At 48.9% G+C, this 19,291-nt stretch overlaps 1 protein-coding gene across 1 annotated transcript; it reads left to right on the plus strand.

Annotated features, from left to right (window-relative positions):
- The first annotated feature begins 9,098 nt into the window (after positions 1-9,098).
- On the plus strand, positions 9,099-15,603 carry KLHL33 (kelch-like family member 33). Its single transcript, XM_012649358.1, has 4 exons — positions 9,099-9,280; positions 13,378-14,302; positions 14,429-14,596; positions 15,012-15,603. Exons 2-4 carry the CDS (start codon positions 13,422-13,424, stop codon positions 15,562-15,564), a joined length of 1,602 nt encoding a protein of 533 aa, XP_012504812.1. The 5' UTR covers positions 9,099-9,280; positions 13,378-13,421; the 3' UTR covers positions 15,565-15,603.
- The last annotated feature ends 3,688 nt before the right edge of the window (positions 15,604-19,291 follow it).

The raw sequence follows: 19,291 nt of genomic DNA on the forward strand, positions 1-19,291 counted from the left end.
TTTTTTTATAGAGGCCAATCTCATAACCTTGGGTTTTTGTGTGCAGCTCACTCTTTGTGTTTCTCCTCCAGCTGCTCAGGGGGGCTGCTCACAAAAACTCTTACAGGACATCGAGCTCATTTTTTCTGGCGTGTCAGTAGACAGGGGATCAGCATAGTCAGCCCTGTGAAGATGAGAGGAGAGGAGATGGGAGCCTCCCTGCCCACCTTTGCTTGGGCTTGAGAAAGGGAGCAATGCATGAAGGCCTCTGAGGTGAGAGGAGAGTACCGGGTATTTTGTAAATGCAGAGTTCATTTTCCAGTCCTTTCTGGTTTTAATATCATTACCCTTTCTTTCCTGTTCTCTGAAACTTGGAAAGGAATTGGGGCTTCTTAGGGAGTTCCTACCTTCATCGTCACTGAGCCAATACACGTCCACTGTCCGCCGGCCCTGCTTGGGTTGCAACGTGGTCTGAGGCTGCTGGTGTAAGGATGCTGCCCAAGAAAAGAGAGGAAATGAATGAGACAAATTCCTTACCCGGCTGCATAATTGCTCCTAATTCAATATCATACCTTTCCCCTCCCCCAAGAGAATTGTTGCCATCCTAGAGAACTGTCATGTGGCTTCTCTCCATATTGACTAACCGCATCCTTTTATTCACTTTCCTGGGTGCCTGCTTTTTCTCTAACCCACTCCTCAACTTTCTTTTTCCTAAAACAGAATCTGTTTTAGGATTGGTCTCCTCCCTGCTAAGTATCCATCCCTATGGCATCCAAATATGAGGGATTTACTGGGAAAGACGGGGGTGTAACATAAAAGAATGTTGTCTTTTTGCTGAGGACACCCCAAATGTAAACTAGTAAGATGTGTAGGTAGTATTATTAGAATTGGGGTAGTGCAAATGTAAAAGTAGAATCTCCAAAGCAATAGTTAGAATTAAACATATAGGTAGAATCTTCAAAGCGAAATTCATTTCTCTCACATCCTAGTACCCAATTCTATTTAGTCTTAGGTTTTAGTAACTCTAGATGAGTTCATTTGCCTTCTGGACTGTCTTTGACAGCCAATTGCTATACCTCCCAGACTTTATCCTTCTCCTAGACATACCTCTTGACTCACCTTGAGCTTTATGCCGGGTAGTCAGGCTTACCCCTCCTGGCATCCTTAAGACACATACACCATAGTTGTAGTCAAAGGCATCACTTCATGGAAGACCAAGAAAAGGAGATACAGGAGGAAGAGTTGAGAAGAAGGGTCCCTTTCCTGGGGACACAGGCACTGCTGGGAAGGTGGGAGGAACAGGGGCTTCACCATGATTAATTTCCTCTTCTTATTCCTGACCATTTCATGCCCATCTTCTTCTTCCCTGTCCCACACTTAGAGTAGAATGCCTGCATAGTCCTCCACAGCAGATGTAGGCACCTTCTGCCAATTTTGTTTATATTCCAAGACCAGCACATTGGGTTTCACTTGGCCCAAACCTGAAACCTGAAAGAAGAGACAATGAGGAAAGAAGGGGATATAGCATGTTGGACAGGGGTGACAAAAGTGATCCAGTTTGGCAGGCTGGCCTGCATGAGGCTCTGGGCCCCAGAACGAAGCTTGGGGGCAGACATAACAGTATAGAAGGATGGAATCTTCCAGACATTTAGCCAGTTGACATGATTCTCAGACTCTTGAATGGCTTGGGGCTCCTAGGAGGGGGAAGCAGATGAGTAGGCTGGGGACTGTTCCTCCTTTAAAGCATCCTTTTGCCTGACCTCTCACTGTTCTTCAAGTTCTCTCCACCCCTTTTTCTTTAATCTAGAGTCTCTAGCCTCTCCCCTCCCCTTAATGTCCACTCCCAATTCTCTTAGTGAGACCACATTCCCACGGATCATGAGACTCATGTTCTTGGTGAAGGCTCCCACAAAATCCACCAGGGTTGGACGCTGGCTAGGGGGGCCAGTTAGCACCAGGCACTGTGGCCTATGGAGGGGAAAGAAGGTATAATATTAAGAGCAATGGTCAGCTCTTCCCCACACACTAGGGAATTTTAGAGGGGATTTTAGGGCAAAAACAAGGATGTTAAAGAGACTTCTCCATCTCACAGCATGATGAAGGAAGCTGCAAACTCATTCCTATCGCTTCTGTCCTGCCATGGGGCCACCCTCTCCCCAGGGACTCTACTCTGTCTCCCCTTTACCTTCAGAATTCTGTTCCCTTCCTTTTCCTATATTACCCACCCCCACACCCCATTCTAGGTTTTAGAAAGCTGGTTTCCTTCTATGCCAAGGGCAGGGATCTAAAACTCAAAAGTCTGCAAGAACTGGTCATGTAATATCAAAGAATAAAGAGGACCAAGTGGGGACTGTGACAAACTGGAGAGCACCTGTCTGTCACATGGAACAGCAGCTACTCAACTCCAGCGAGGTGTGTCATGTGGGATGGAGGCCCAGGAATACCAGATTCCTGGATCTTAAATGCTGGTAATTTATTTATTTATTTATTTGCTCAGGCTAGAGTGCAGTGGTGTCCTTATAACTCACTGCAACTTCAAACTCCTGGTCTCAAGCAATCCTCCTGTCTCAGCCTCCTGAGTAGCTGGGACTACAGGTGCACACCACCACGCCCAGTTAAGTTTTTTAAAATTTTTTGTAGAGGCAGGGTCTTGCTCTTGCCCAGGCTAGTCTTGAACTTCCGGGCTCAAGTGATCCTCCTTCCTCGGCCTCCCAGAGTGCTAGGATTATAGGCATGAACCACCACATCCGGCCAGTTTATTTTAAAAATTGCAAATGCTGTACAATCTGAATAAAACTCATTTGCAGGCAAAATTCAAACCATAGGCCACTAGTTTTCAATCTTGTGGTCTAAAAACTCCCTTACCAGAAGTTCTTAACATGGTCTTGCACATTGGTCAGGCTCACTGTGTGGGACAGCTCCATGTGATAGGTGCCCGCCTGAACCGAAGAGACCCCGTTCACAACTGCAGAGGAAGGGGTGGTGCAGAATGATTATGGGTGGGGCATTGCTCGTCAGTAGAAAAGGAAATGGAGATTTACCGTTATAGTTCTGGGCTTCTTGTGTGGGTCAGCCTTTTGTTGTATCTTACTTCCTCATCCTCTACCCACCAGCCCACTCGCCAGATTTCTTGTAGAATATATACAGCAACAGCAGAAGGATAAGCAACACGGCGATGAGTGCTGGCCACCAAGTGAGGAGGAACAGGATGAGCAAGCAGAGCAGAGAGCCCAGGAGGGAGAGCCAGGGGCTGTACCAGTGGAAGGAAGGGCGCCAGCCTGCAAGTGACAGTGAGTGCAGCCCACCCTTGTCCTAGCCTCGGTTGCACCCACTCTTGCACCCCAAGAATGCTCTCCCAACTCCCCAGGCCTTCCCAGCCCTGCACCTGACCCCAACACCTGCCCACACTAACCAGGCAACTGGGTAATGGAGGCGTGGAAACAGCTGAAGTTGATGAGGACATAGGAGCAGAGGAAGAAGTTGGAGATGATGGGGGCAACGGTGTTCAGCTCAGCTTTGGAAGAGATAAAAGGTCAGGGGTCAGTCTCCAAACTAGTGTCATGGGATCCAGGTCTGGAGAGTCAAGGACATCCTGGCTTTCCTTTCTCCATTTTCCTGATTCCCTACTCCCTACTGCTCCTCACTGTACCCCACACCCATGCCACCCCTGCCCCCACCAAGTTAGGAGACATTTTCATCCAGTTTTAGGACTAGAGAGACAGAAAAGAGGCTTTAGGTCAGGCCCCAGGAACGAGAGGTAGGGCTGAGAGGGCACGAGAGGAAAAGTGACTAATGGGGGCCTGTGTGGAGGGTGGGTGGGGAGTTCTCACCAGTAAGGATGAACCCTACAGCAATGAGGAAGGTGAGCAACTAGCCCTGCAGAGGCTCATGATTCTTGCCATATCCTTTCCCCCAAAAGCCAATGACTGGGTACAGTTTATCCTGGCTCAGCCACTATAAAAAGTCATGGCAATCAACAGGGGAGTGGCCCAGGGAAAGGGAGAATAAGAGCCCCCTACTCCTCTACAGAGGCAGGACAGTGGGGAACACGGAGGAAGACCTGAGGGAGCTCAGGGGTCTCAACAGGAAGAAAGGATAGGAGTGGGGTGCGTTAAGATCCCTGAGAATGTGGGGTGGGAAAAACTGAGAGTAGGGAGGCAGATAGAAGAGTGACACCCTCCCCACACTTTGCCTTGATTTACAGGCAGACTTTGGCTGTTGCTATGTGAGCTTGGATCATCTCTTAAACACCAGCCAGCCACTGTGGGACTATATTTTCCCAGAAAATGCTTCCTATGTAAAAGAACAGAGAAAAAAAAACCGAGGTTTTGAGGAGTACCCCCTGGCTTCCCTTCATTCAGCCAGAATCATTATTACCCCTACCCAGTTTTGTGCTTATGATTTGGGTTAGGCTGGAAAGAATAAGGGAATTTTGTAAACTAGCCAGCCCAGGGACCTACAGGACTCTGGTCTGATGGTCAACTTGCAAATGACATACAGAATCAGAAGTCAAGCGCTGTTTTCTGTGGAGATTTGGGCTATTGAGGTCCTGTGCTCCTAGGGGAGGGGACATTCTGAGGCATTCATTCCCTTTAATGCATCTCTCAGAAAGCTTCTCGCTCTCATCTTGGTACCCAAAGAAGCCAGTGGCTTGTCGGCTGGGGTTTGTGGGGAGTAGTGTCCCCAGCAGGTAGTTCATAAAAGAGAGGAAGGTCAGGAAGAAGACAACAATTTGGGCCTGAAATACCATGGTTGACAAAAGAAAGGAGAAATGTGGCCGGGTGCGGTGGCTCACGCCTGTAATCCTAGCACTCTGGGAGGCCGAGGTGAGCGGATTGCTCAAGCTCAGGAGTTCGAGACCAGCCTGAGCAAGAGCGAGACCCTGTCTCTACTAAAAATAGAAAGAAATTATCTGGACAGCTAAAAATATATATATAGAAAAAACTAGCTGGGCATGGTGGCGCATGCCTGTAGTCCCAGCTGCTCGGGAGGCTGAGGCAGCAGGATCGCTTGAGCCCAGGAGTTTGAGGTTGCTGTGAGCTAGGCTGACGCCACGGCACTCACTCTAGCCAGGGCAACAGAGTGAGACTCCGTCTCAGAAAAAAAGAAAGGAGAAATGTGAGTGGAGGGGGAGGAGTAACTACTGCTCCACCTCCTCACTCTCCTTGTCCCATCTTTTTTTTTTTTTTAGAAACAGGGTCTCACTCTGTCACCCAGGCTGGAGTGCAGTGGCCCTATCGTAGCTCATCGCAGCCTTAACTCCTGGGTTCAAGTGATCCTCCCCCCTCAACCTTCCCAGTATCTGAGACTATAGGTGCATGCCAGCATGCCCCACTCCTCCTTGTTCCATCTTAATGCTTCTCCTAACCCTCTAGTTCCTTTTCCCACTAGCCTTTTCCATAAAGGAGTTCTGGCCAAATGGGTGTCCTTTTCCTTTTTGCCTCAAACTGCAAAGCATTCCTCCCCATGCCACAGAGGTAGATCTCAAAATTGCAAATATCTGGGAGCAATAAATAGCATTTCTCCTCTGGTGTCTCCCCCACTAGTCTTGTCTGGTGCTCATCCCAACAGATCCTCAGAATGAGTCCTCTTTTCTTCCCTTTGAAGAACAGGGAGTGAAGTCTCTTCCAGCAAAACCATCTAATTTCAGGTCCCCCTCCCTGGGAATCTGCTCCACCAGCTCCTTCCCCATATGTAGCCTGGTCTTCTCAGGCAGCAGCTGCTTTACCCACACACACATAATCCCACCTCTCCTCCCATCACCACCTGGCCCTGCCCGGCTCCTCCCAATTCTTACCGCCACCCCTTCAGCCTCCTCACCCCCACCTAGATTCCGCAGCACCTACCTTAGGTTCCCACTCCACGCCAGCCAGCGCAACACCCAGAAGGATAGCCACGGTGGCCACGCTCGCCAATCGCAACTCATTTTTGGGATCCATGTTTGGCAGCTGCACCCCATGCTCCTGGAAGGGCAGAACACAGAGGTCACATGTATTTATTGGCTGATTTGATGCTTCCATGTGATTTTTTAAATGATTTGCCCGGACCTGAAGATTAGACCTTCCAGGGTTAGACTTTCCGGGGTCAGCAGACTTAAGAGAGGAACATAAAAAGGAAAGGGATAGGCATTACCTGGAGTAGGTCCAAAAGGGTCTCTGCAAAGCCTACCGTGTGCATAGCCACAGCTATGTCATTGGCAAAGAAGAAAATGATCTCAATGGAAAGGCCAAGCTCTAGACCCAGGCTGCGTGAGATCAGGAAATTTGTGTCACCTGACAGGAGAGAAAAGAGGAGCTGGTCTGTGGTCTCGGCAATTCCTAATAGGACTGGGGGGGCCCTAGGGTTAACAAGGTCACCACAGACTCACCAGCCTTGATTTTGCCATTGGTGGTGATGGCTGAGATAGACAAGCCAGTGGTAGTAGTGACTGAGGCCGAGAGCAGGACAATGAACCATGTGAGCCCTGGGGTGGGGAGGGAATCCACTCATTCATGCTGCACCCCCACATCCCTACCCACTGCCCAGGACAGCTCTGAGCTCATACCTATGCCCACCTGAGCAGTGATCCAAGGCAGCCGCAGGTAGAGGATGACACCCCAGATGTTGAGCATACAGTGGATCTGGGGAGCAAGGTGATGAAGGAGAAGCCAAGGTCTCCAGTGCAAACCACATCCCCTGCTCCCCTCTTCCTCAAAGGTACCCTCCAAGAATTCCTCTGAAGCAAAGTTCTCTCTTGCCCACCTAGATCCCCAAATTTTGGGAGCCTTGAGCTCCAGTCTGTTACCATGTCTCCCATGACCCAGCCAAAGTGCACTGGAGCCTTGTCAGTCTTGGCCCTGGAATTCTCTGGATCATCTCCTGTAGAGGTGGAAATCACACTATCCCCTGGCTGAAACAGCACAGACATGACTGAGATGCCAAGACCTCTCCCTAGCCAGCACGTCTACAACCGGGAGGATGGCTGATGGGCCCAGAGGGCAGTCCCAGGATTTTAATGGAGGCTGGGTGGTGGCCCAGACAGCAGATTTTATCCTACTTTCAGGAGTTTGCTTTGGGACATGGGTATCAATGAGGTGGAGCCCCACAGAGCCTCTAGAGATGAGTGATTGCAGCAGAGCAGTCTGGAGTCTATGGAGTTGGCATAGAACTCATAGCGGGATCCAATGTTCTTGTCCTTGTGGTCAGGTGGTGAACAGAGGCTGGCCCTGGGTGGAACCCAGATTGTGGTTCCTTCACTTCCTGGTGGGGGCTCAAGATGCTGGCCACATTATCTTGCAGAAGGAAGGCCATGAGAGGAGTCCAAAATGTCTGAATGGGGGACGGGGGTGCAGAGGATGGGCACTATCTCCCTTTTCACTGGCCAGGACAACTATGAGCTGCCTCTCTGTCTAACCATTTGAGGGAGTGCAGCCTACCAGCTAGGCTAACCTAGGAAATGATAGCTACCCTGAGTTCCCCAGGGTACCCAGGCCACAAATGGAGAAATGGAAATAGCTTTAGAAGCTGGAAGGAGTGCTTTGTGAGTCAACCCACCTTCCCATCCTCCATGCAAGCCCTCTCAGCTGAATTGTAAGGTACAATCTTGCCTCATTCCCTTATTAAGTCTGCTTGTTGGGTCAATCTATCCAGCCTGGGTCAGACATTTTATAGGCCAGGGAGTACGCCCCTAGTAGCCCTTGGCCTGTCCTACCTCCCCCAGAGAGGGGAGAGCAGGCCCATCACTGCCCCCGTCAACTAAATCCTTTCCCCAAGATGACACCTGAAACTGCAGCACAAAATGATTGCCCAGTTTTAGGGGCTTCAGCCAAGCACTGGTCTCAGGATGAGAAAGAAGGTGTTGTCCAGAGCAGTGGGAGTGGCTGTTGTCCCGCCTCGAACAGAACACCTGCAAGCCCCCAGCCCATCTAGTCCAGGACTCTGGTCCCCGCGACAGTGCAGATCAACCACATGTTCCACTGCCTGGTCCTTATCCTAGCGCCAAGGTGAGAGTTAGATTCTTCTGGACTCTTCTGAAGGCACAGGGTTGGATCTCAGGATCTCACTACAGACCCCACCTCTGGATAGAGAGGAGGCCCTGCACTGGGGGTGAGTCACCTAGGTCTGTAGCTCTGACCACCGCCCCTTCACCTCCCCCACTCCTCTGCCCTCCATGGGCAGGGCCGGGCTATGTTTGCACTTCACATCAGTATCGTTCACTCCAGGATCCCAGCTTTATCATTCACAGAAAAGTCAACAGCCAAAGCCCAGGACACACACACATACATACACACACTCACACACCCCTTCCCTCTTCTGGCCCAGCGTTCCTGCTGGCCCTGGCAGTCCAGACTTTCCTCACCTGCCCCCTCCAGCCAGCTCTGGTGAGCCAGCCCTTCTGGCCTGGCTCACCCCACCCAATCCCCTCATCCTCCTTGGCTTCTGAATTTGCCTAGCTCAGCATCCCTGGGTGACCTACAGATGGAAGGGTGGGGGCATCAATCCGGGACAGGGCCCAGGGGATTGGATGTCAGAGTTCTGACACCATGAGCCCAGCACCTAGCCAGCACTGGCTATAATTAGCAGACGCGGATGAGGGGCAAGTTCCTTCTGCAACGTCTCCCCAAGTGAGAGGGCAAGAGCAAGCCTCAAGTGAGAGGGCAGGCAGAACGCTGTTGTCTCCTGAGGGTGACTAAAAGTATGGGGCAAGACGGGAGGAGTATGGTCCAGGTTACTGGATCTTTGCACATCCTTCTTGCACGCTTTGCTACACTGCATGAACCCCATAGTTGCACTGTATAGCCCAGATACTCCAGTCCTGGCCCTGGCTGAGGGATGGGGGAGAGAGCTGGAGCAGGGGAAGGACTGACATTAGACAAGCTGGAGACATGGTTCCTCTGGGCTCTCTGGGTCCAGCTCTGATGCCCTGCTCTCTTGCCTCCGCTCACCTACAGCTATCCAGCAAACCCGGGCCATGAGCGTCTCGGACACTGCACGTTATCCCTTCGACCTGGAGAGTGTCTCTTCTCAGGCCCAGAAGGACTGTCTTGGACTCCCTGTGCCCGCTGCGAGAACCTCCTCCTGGCCTCCCTCCCCGGACGAGGGTCCCAGTGTGTCTTCCTTTCCTCGGGAAGAGCCTGGCCCCAAGCCCCTGGTCCCAGGGAACCTTCCATTTCCAGCCTTGTCCCTGGAGGAAGAGGAGGAAGAGGATGAGAACGGCGAAGACGTGGCGGAGCCCGAGGGGCTACGCAGCGAGGAGCATCTGAGCCAGTTTTTCGCGGAGGCACAGCGGCTGCGGGAGCAGAAGTTGTTGCTAGACGAAGAGGTGTCAGTCGCCGGGCAGGTATACGGGGTGCATCGCGTGATCCTGGCGGCAGTCAGCAGCCTCTTCCGAGGCAGGCTGCTGGGCTGCGGAGGTTCGCGGACCCCCTTCATCCTCGATGTGGCCCCGGGGGGCTGGGAGGCCGTGCTGACCTTCGCATATGAGGGTGTGCTGGGTCCGTCCCCGCGGGAGGATGTGCTGGCCGCAGCCGAGGTGCTAGGAGCGCCCCGGGTGAAGGCCGCCGCCCTGCGGAGATGCGAGGAGGCTGGGAACGCTGGGAAAGATGAAAAGAAGCCCAGCCAGGCAGAGGAGCTAAGGGAGAACCTGCGCAGCATTGAGCTCCTATACCGAGAAGGCGTCGGCTGTGATCTGAAGCTGGAAGCAGGCGGCTGCCAGCTGCGGGGTGAGGGCCTATGGGGCGTTAAATTACTGCAGGTGCACAAGCTACCCGAATGATGTGTGCAAGCAGCAGGTGGTTTGATCCCCATCATAGTGGTTTTGATCCCTGCTGGAGTCAGAATTTCCCTGGAGTGGCCTTTGATGCCTCTTCTGCCCCACTGAAAGCTGGGCATGCGCAATTGAGTTATTTTCCTAGGCGCACTGACAGATTTAAACTGACCCTCCATGCTCTGGCTTTTCCTGTGTCCAGTAACAAGGAATTTCCAGCCAGCTGGCTAGAACTAAGTAACAGTAGAACAAGCAGAATGTGACTGACTTAAACAGGGTTTAACCAAAGGCCCTTCTTGGGATCCTATTCAGGACACAGGAAAAGCCAGAGGAACATGGTGGAAAACTCAGTGTGTCCTTTTACCTAAGCATACTTGACACCATGGCGGATTTATGGGTGCTGTGGCTAATGAGCAAGGGCTAGTACTCTTTTGCCAGAATCTCAAGGCTACCAGGCCATGGCACTTTGAAGTTAACTCTGCTCATCATCAGTAAAGCTAAGTAGGGTTGAGTAAGTTGAGTATTATTCAGATTTTACTAACATCTAGTGAGATGCTGGGTGCCAGGAATTTTTACACATGACGTCTCTTTTCATTCTCACTGAAAGCTAGTGAAGTCGATATCACTATCTCTAAGTGAAAATAAGGAACATTAAATTCAGAGATGTTGTCTAGTGAGAACCAGGATACAAGCCCACATCCACTGGTGCAGTCTGCTTTCCGTGCTGTTATACCATGACACCATAAGACCTGGCAAGTGGAGTTGGAATGTGAACATAAAAGTTTAAAGTTATAAGCGATTAGTTTAGAGATTATCTAGTTCAGCTCTTACAATTACTGATGAAGAAATCAGACTCCAAGACATGTTCAAAGTCACACGGCTACTGCCCATTAGAGAAGTGACTGGGAACCACAATGCTTTTGGGACTCCTGGAAGGAAAATGGCCCCAAAAGTCTTTATTTTCATTTCCGATAGTACTAGATGAAGGGAGGATTTAAATTTTCATACTTATAAAATTCATACCAGGGTTTGGAATTTAAACATATTCATATCATTGCCTTTATTTCCCTAAGAAACATTCTGACTTAATGTTTGGAAACCTGCAAATCCTAGGAGACAGTGATGAGTAAGAAGGGAATACAAGTGGTTGTGAGCCCTTTCACAGTTGACTCTGAGCTATAGATTGACTGATGATATGGAAGCTGAGATGGCTTAGCTTGTTTCAAGGAATGTAGGATTATAGGAATTGTAGGATTGTAGGAATGTAGAATTTTCTCAGATGATATATATTTGAAAGCTGTCACTGATATTTACTACTTGGGAAGGAACATGTCACTACCTACTATTTGGATATGACATTGGAAAGCCATATCAACATCGCTTGCCCTTTGGGAGAGGCAAACATGCCACAATTGATCAAAGCAGCATGGAGTTCATAAACCTCCCTGGGAGCTTGGCCTCCTCTCTGACCTGCCTGAAAGGACTTCTAGCAGCATTCTCTTTCCCCCAACCTCAGCTCTTTCTCCCTCCCTCCTCCCTCCCTTTCTTTCTTTCTCTCTCTCTTTCTCTCTTTCTTTCTTTCTCTATCTTCCTCCCTCCTTCCCTCCCTCTCTCTCTCTTTCTTTTTTTCTTTTCTTTTCTTTCCTCTTTGAGACAGGGTCTCTCTCTGTCTATATGCCAGCTATATGCCAGTAACTGGCTACATGCCACTATGCCTGGCTACTTTTTTACTTTTTGTAGAGACAGAGTCTTCATATTGCCCAGGATGGTCTCGAATTCCCGCCCTTAGGCAATCCTCCCGCCTCCCAAAGTGCTGGGATTATAGGCTTGAGCTTCCACACTGAGCTTCCTCCCTTTTTCTTATGAAGCATTTCACATAGCAAAGTAAAGAGAACATTAAGATGAACACTCAATCATATCACCCAGAGTTAATTAAGATTTCACTATATTTTTCATCTCTTTATTTTTTGCTAAAGTTTAAATTCCATGACATTTCATTTATGTTTTATTTGTATATTTTTTCTTTTCTTTTCTTTTCTTTTTTCTTTCTTTCTTTTTTTTTTTTTTTTGAGACAGAGTCTCACTCTGTCACCCCAGCTAGAGTGCAGTGGTGCCATCATAGCTCACTGCAACCTCCAACTCAAGAGATCCTCCCTGCCTCAGCCTCCTGAGTAGCTGGGACTACAGGCACGCACCGCCACACCCAGCTAATTTTTTCTATTTTTGGTAGAGATATGGGTCTTGATCTTGCTCAGCCTGGTCTTGAACTACTGACCTCAAGGAATCCTCCCGCTTTGGTCTTCCAGAGTGCTAGGATTACAGGTTGTGAGCCACCGTGCCCAGAGGACATTTCATTTATAAATACTTGGGTATGTGTCTCTTTAAAAGAGGACATTTTCTCATAACCACAATACCTTTATCATGCCCAATAAATTAATAATTTCTTAATATCACCTAATCCACATTTATATTTTCCAACTTGTCCAAAAAGTGTCTTTTAGAGCTGATTTTTTCAACCCAGGAATCAATCAAGGACTATTCTGTACTCAGTTATATGTCTCTTAAACTTCTTTAAATCTAGTACAGTCTTCCATCCCTGTTTTTATGACTTGACTTGAAACAAGATTATTATCTTATAGAATGCTCTATTTCCTACATTTATATGATCTTTTTTCCCCTCAGGGCTTTGTTTAACTTGCTCCTTTAGCCTCTCAACTTCCTATAAACTTGACTTTAGATACAAAGGCTTGAATAGATTTAGGTTAAATATTTTGGCCAGAAGACTCCACAGGTGACGCTGAGTATAAGGTCTAATTGTGTAACAGCACTTGTTAATAGGACAGTTTCGTTGTCATGAGGGCCATGCAGATCACCAAGGTATTGGTACACAAGCATGTATGCTGCAGCCTGATGTCGCTAACAGTGGACAGAAATGATCTGCCCAGTCACTGCATGAAAATAATAGAATTAGATGATTCTGAAGGTCTCAAGTTTCAAATGTCATGATTTTATGAACGATACCAAGATGGGGAGAGAGTTATGCAGAGGTAAGCCGGGACACATGAGAAATCTTAAGCACTAAATTTTAGGCAAGAGGAGATGGCAAACAGATGAGGTTGGATTTACAGCCATTCCTGAGCGGTACCACCTTCCCAGCAAAATCTGACTAACAGAATGGCTGATGGCAGTGGCTCTCACAATTAGAAAGAACTTTATTATGTGTACAATTTAGAGAGACCTATGTAAGTCGCACGCTGGTCTTTGCAGTTTATTTTGTACCCCTCTTAGAAAATTCTGTCTTGTCAACTTAATCCATCAAGACTCACTTTCTAATTTACCTGGCCAAAAAGACTAAAGCAATGTTTATGAAAGTGCCTTCAGGTCACTGATATGAGGATCACACAGGGTGCTTGAAAATGTTAAAATACACATTCCTAGGGTCTCTGTCTAGAGTTACTGAATCAGAATCTTTGGGGCTGGGCCTCTGAAACCTGCATTTTAACTAGTAACCCATAGTATTTCAGTGCACACCACGGTTTGACCTGTAGCCTCGGGTGGTTTGGAGGGCCGAAGTTGGAGTTACGAAATCGAGATAGTGCCCAGCAATCTAGTAACACTTTGGGTCCTCCTCTGCTTTTTTTCTCCTCCTACAGTGCACCGAGCAGCCCTGGCCTGTGGCAGTGAGTTCTTTGGGGCCATGCTCCTGAGTGGCATGAGGGAATCCCAGGGCACGGAGGTGTCTCTACGAACCATCTCTACCCAGGACCTGCGACTCCTCGTCTCTTTTGCCTACTCCGGGGTTGTACGGGCAAGGTGGCCAGGCCTGCTGAGAGCTGCCCAGGCTGCTCTGCAGTACCAGAGCTCTTCCTGCCTGGATTTGTGTCAGAAAGCCTTGGCACGGGGCCTCAGCCCTGCCCGTTGCCTGGCCCTGTTCCCCATGGCTGAAGCCCCTGGGTTGGAGAGGCTCTGGAACAAAGCACGTCACTACCTCCTCACTCACCTGCCTGCTGTGGCTTTGTGCCCCACTTTCCCTTCTTTACCAGCTGCCTGCCTGGCTGAGCTGCTGGATAGCGATGAGCTCCATGTCCAAGAGGAGTTTGAGGCCTTCATGGCTGCACGGAGTTGGCTAGCTGCCAACCCTGAGACTCAGGAGTCAGAGGCCAAGGCCCTGCTGCAATGTGTCCGCTTTGGCCGAATGTCCACCAGGGAGTTGCGGAGGGTGCGGGCAGCCGGGCTACCCCCATCCCTGTCCCCAGACTTGCTGCGCCAGCTGTTGGTAGAGGCTGATGTTCCAGGCCAAGAGAGGCGGAGGGAGCCTGACCGGGCACTGGTGGTGATTGGCGGGGATGAACTCAGATCGGACATGGCCCGAAGACAGCCATCCGAAAGAGTGTGGTGGGCCCGGGCCTTCCGCTGTGGCATGGGACTGGTACGAACCGTGGACTGGGGGTGGCTACCTGCCCTGCCTGCCCCAGGACGCTTCCGGCATGGGGCTGCAAGCCTGGCAGGAAGTGAACTCTATGTATGTGGGGGACAGGATTTTTACAGCCACTCCAACACCCTGGCTTCAACTCTCAGGTATGAGCCTCTAAGAGTGGACAGGGTATGGTAGGCCCCAAGTCGGGCAGGTGACAGAAATTACTGACTCAGCCAACCACAGACCCTCAGAGTCACTCTTCCCATCTTTTGTCCTACTGTGTCCAGGTGGGAGCCAACTCAAGAGGATTGGGAGGAGATGGCACCTTTGTGCCAGGCTCGGAGCTTTTTCCCCCTGGTAGCCCTGGATGGACAGCTTTATGCCCTGGGTGGAAGAGACAATGGTGTTGCCCTCAACTCTGTGGAGACCTATAACCCTGAGCTCAATGTCTGGAGGTGAGCAGGCAAGGGAGCATCAGGAAGAGAGTAAGGGACTTGGAATAGAAGGAGAGTTGAGGCCAGGCACATTGGTTCATTCCTGTAATCCCAGCACTTTGGAAAGCCTAGGCAGCAGGATCACTTGAGGCCAGGGGTCTGAGACCAACCTGGGCAACATAGTGAGACCTTGTTTCTACAAAAAATTTAAAAATTAGCTGGTATGATGGCCCACTTCTGTTCCAGCTACTGGGAAGGCTGAGTTGGGAGGATCACTTGAGCCTGGGAGTTTGAGGTTGCAACAAGTGAGCTGTGATGATGCCACTGCACTCCAGCCTGGGTGACAGAGTGAGATCCTGTCTCTAAAAAAAAAAAGAGAAAGAGAGAGAGAGTTGAAGATGCCAGTTGCCTGATCTTGTGTCCTGTTCTCCTTTAGGCCAGCACCTGCACTTCCAGCACCATGCTTTGCCCATGCAGCTGCCATTTTGGAGGGCCGATTGTACGTGAGCGGTGGCTGTAGTGGAACTGGCCAATACCTGGCCTCATTGCTACACTATGACCCCAAACTTGAGAAGCCAGGGACACTTCTGAGCCCTATGGGGATACCTCGGGCTGGCCATGTCATGGCTGCTCTGGGTGGGCGGTTGTATGTGGCAGGTGGGCTAGGTGAGACTGGGGACCTGCTGAGCTTTGAGGCCTATGAACCAAAGACTGATAGCTGGACTCAGCTGGCACCCCTGCCCTCCCCCCATGTGGGTGCTGCAGGTGCTGTGCTGCAGGGGGAGCTCCTGGTGCTGGGGGGCTACAGTCACCGTACTTACGCCCTATCCCACCTTATCCATGCCTACTGTCCTGGCCTGGGCCGATGGCTCTGCCTGGGAACTCTGCCAAAGCCTCGGGCTGAGATGCCTGCCTGCATCCTGACACTGCCCACTGTGCAACACATAGCTTTGGTTCCCACCGTGCACCAAACCAAACCTGCTGGGTGAAGGGGGAGCAGCAGTGTAGGAGGGGGAGGAAGGGATGAGAAATATCATGAGAGAAGGACAGAGATTATGGGAGGAAGGAAAGAAGACTTCATCTTGATATTTTATTCTCAGGCAGTACTTTACAGCCTATAAACTGCTTTTGTATATACGATCTCCACCGAGGAAAAGGTGGTTCTAGAACTCTTGGGGAAAGGACATTGGGGAAGGGGAGGCAGCTGAATACCTGGGTAAGGAGAGGAGACCCAGGAGCAACGACACAAGGCAAGGGACTCTTGGTGGGGAAAATGCATCTGGTTGGGAAGAGAGTCAAGAAGTTCCAGTAGCCAAAGTGTGGAGACCATGAGAGGACAGTCAGAAAAATGATCCTGACCCATGGATCAAGGAAAAAATGTGGAAAGACCATCCATGAAAGAATTTGAGGAGTGTGGGAGGAAGGACTGAAAATTGTTCAGCCCTTCCTTTTCCCAGCACCTGATCCTTTCTACTCCCCAAACCCTGGGATATCTAAACCCTCTTGACAATGTTCTCTCTCAGGAAACTTTGTAGGCCCAGTCTAGCATTTCCACAGCCCAGACACCACAGGATTCCCCTGAGAGCTTCTTGGTTTCCTTCTGAGACAGAAGTTCCCATCTGGACCTGGATAGCACAGGGCCTGTGGGCTCTCCAGGGCAATGAGGTGGAGTGTTGTGTGGGGGAAGATGAAGAGGGCAGAAGCCAAGGGGAGAGGGGCCCACAGTGGAAAACAGATGAAATGAGGTTTGAGGGGATGGGGCGGAAGAAGTCAGACAGCTGTCTGGCTTCTTTCCTTCCCTTTGGGCAAACTGAGAGATCAAGAACGGAAACAGGACAGTTGTGGCGTGAGGTCCCAAGTCATGAGAGGAAGTGGTAGAGAGAAGAGCAAGAGGCAGAGAAGACTGAGAAAAGTCATTTCTCCCTTTCAGTCCATTTCCCCAAGAGTTTTTTTTTAAATCCATTTCCCTTTTTCTTGGCCAGGGAGGGTTGTCAGATGCTTCCCATTTCTCCCTTCCTCCATCCTGCTTCCCTGTTCCCCATCCCCCTTCTTTCTCTTCTCCTTTCTCCCTCATACAGTCATTAGTTACTTACCATGTGCCAGGCACTGCAGCAGGCACCAAGGATACAAAGGTCATTGAGCTCCTGATCAGCAGACAGACTTAGAAACAAATTCAAATTTTACAGTGAATTGTAGGTATGGACAAAGTCATCTGAGAGCCCAGAGGATGAAGGAGTGAACTCTGCCTAGGATGGCTTCTGTTGGGAAGGTGTCATCAGATGGGTGTGCTTGGAACTGGATCTTGAAGGCTGCCCAGAAACTCACCAGTTAGAGAGGGGGAATGCATTCCAGATGGAAAGAAGAAGTGAGTGGGACATGCTATGCCCCATTTCTCCATAGCAAAGGGGAAGTCAGTATTCCAGAGGTTCTCTGGAGAATTCTGCTGCTCTTGCCATCTACCTTCTTTTCTGGAGCCTTTCTGAAGATAATGGCTTGCATTTAACAATTGTATAGTCCCTCCCTCCACAGCTCCCCTAAATCTTTCCTGTCTGGTATTTCCATTTCTGCCCCTGGGCAGCTCAGGGAAAAGTAGGGTCAGTTCTTTGTGTAAGTCAATTGTCCATTACCACTGTCTGTTAAGATTTTCATGCTCCTAAGGGAGATGATGGAGCCTCCCTTCACCTTTCTTCATTTTGGTCCCAGAAGTACTTGACTCGTGTTTATTTATTAATTTTTTTTTGAGATTTCATTATTTTACTAAGGTTTTTCTATATCTCTGTTTAAGTTACACTAAGAATGTAGTTGAAAATGAGGAGGGGTAAGTAGGATATATAAGAGAAAAGAGAAGGAAGAATGAAGAAGAAAGAGAAGAAAGAGAAGAAGGAAATTAGACACGATGAGAAACTCTAAAGCTTGAATGAACTTCTGTGAACATTTTCTTTGTGATTTGTACCTAAAGATAGGCTTAAATAAACGTTTCACAGCGATTAAATCATTCTTATCTGAGTTTCTCTACTAAAAAAAACAGCATTCAAAATAAAATTCCCTGTAATCTGCCTTTTTCCCCACCACACTATTGAAACCACCTCCTTCCATTGTTTCCATGACCTATTTCTTACTAAATCTAACAATCAGTGGCCATCTTCATTCTCTTTCATCTTTCTGCAGGAATTGACTGGCTTGAAAACTGGCTCTTACCCTAAATGTTTCTCCTCTCCTGGCTCCAGAGATAGCACACTCTCCTGGATGGGCCTTCTCTTATTTCTCCAAGCCACAGGGGTGGCCATAAGCCAGATCATAGTGTCCAAGGGGGTATGGCTCCATCCCAGGTGGAGCTGATAAGCAAGGACACACAGGTATGTGGATGGGGGTGGTTAGTTGCAGAAGTTTATGATTTTCATTATTGAGTTTTAAAATTGAGGGTAGGTTGAAGAAAGAGAAAGAAGAGATTTCTGATTTGAAGCGGACCCCAGTCAATAGTCCATTCTTTAGTGAAAGGGGACTAGATATAGACAGGGTAACACCTTGGGGCTCTAGCCACGCAGACTGAGGTTCAGAGTAGTATTCCAACCCCAGAAGGGAAGTGGAGGGAGAATCAGGAATCAGGACAGAAACCATTCATGCAGACTGCACAGCCATGGTGGGGACCTGGAAAGGCTACTTTTGAGGACTGCTAAGAGTCCCAGGATTCTTATCTTTGGTAAATCAGATAATGAGCCAAGGCCTTTTGGGTGCTCCCTGCCAGCTCCCTCCCCTTCCCTCAACCTCCTTTGTTGATGAGGGTGGAATTTCTACTCTGTCTCTCATCTCTTTAAGATTGACTCAGGTACTGGATAGGATTGGACATGCAGGTTAATGTGTAGTACCAGTAAGTGTGTGGGACTCTACGCAACCTTTGTCTCCTATGCCTGATTCTGGGTTACACATGTTCTTCTTTTACTTTGTTTTATGCTCCCTGTCAGAGAGCTCACCTCTCCTCTACTGCAACCTTGACGATTCGCCTTGGTTCTAGTCTGATTGTTTTCAGTGGCCTTCACCTCCATTTAGAGGTACCGCCATCATTAGTTCGGATGCATCATGCTTTGTTGGCACTATCGTTTTCCTTATTTTCTAAACTTGAAACTTTGGAATCATGTCGTGCTTATTATTCCTTATTTTTTTACTTCACTTGATTCATCATGTAATTTTATTTACTCAAATAGAAATGGAATTAGTCTCTTCTCCCAATCTTTTCTCTGTTGAATATACTATATATATTATGCCCTAGACACCTGGATTGATAGCAGGATGGTTTAAAAAAAAATAGAAGGGCAAAAGTCACATGAAAATCCTACTAGCTGTGAAAGCAAGAATCATTACTTACCGAGACAGGTACTCCAGGCTGTAGCAGCAACAACATCCAACTACAAGAATGAAAAACTGCTAGGCATGGTGGTGCATGCCTATAGACCCAGCTACTCAGGAAGTTGAAGTGGGAAGTGGGAAGATTGCTTGAGTCCAGGAGTTTGAGTCCACTCTGGGCAACATAGTGAGACCCCATGTCAAAAATAAAAATAAAAAAAAAGAATGAGAAACGGCACATATTGTTTAATAGAATTATGGAATGAAGAGATTTTGGAGGTTATGTAATTCAAACCCCTCTTTACACAGGCTAAGAATAAAGGTATGTGGTATACAGTCTAGATAATGAAGAGGAAGGCTTTCATTAGAGTCGTC

This window comes from Propithecus coquereli, unplaced genomic scaffold, assembly GCF_000956105.1.
Source record: "Propithecus coquereli isolate 6110/MARCELLA unplaced genomic scaffold, Pcoq_1.0 Scaffold3, whole genome shotgun sequence".
Classification (NCBI taxonomy): Eukaryota; Metazoa; Chordata; class Mammalia; order Primates; family Indriidae; genus Propithecus; species Propithecus coquereli.

Bases quoted from the DNA above. Each gene is read 5' to 3' on its own strand.
- KLHL33 (XM_012649358.1), top strand. From the start codon at position 13,422: ATGCTCCTGAGTGGCATGAGGGAATCCCAGGGCACGGAGGTGTCTCTA. The intron at 14,303-14,428 runs GTATGAGCCTCT...TACTGTGTCCAG, and splicing joins ACCCTGGCTTCAACTCTCAG to GTGGGAGCCAACTCAAGAGG. The intron at 14,597-15,011 runs GTGAGCAGGCAA...GTTCTCCTTTAG, and splicing joins CCTGAGCTCAATGTCTGGAG to GCCAGCACCTGCACTTCCAG.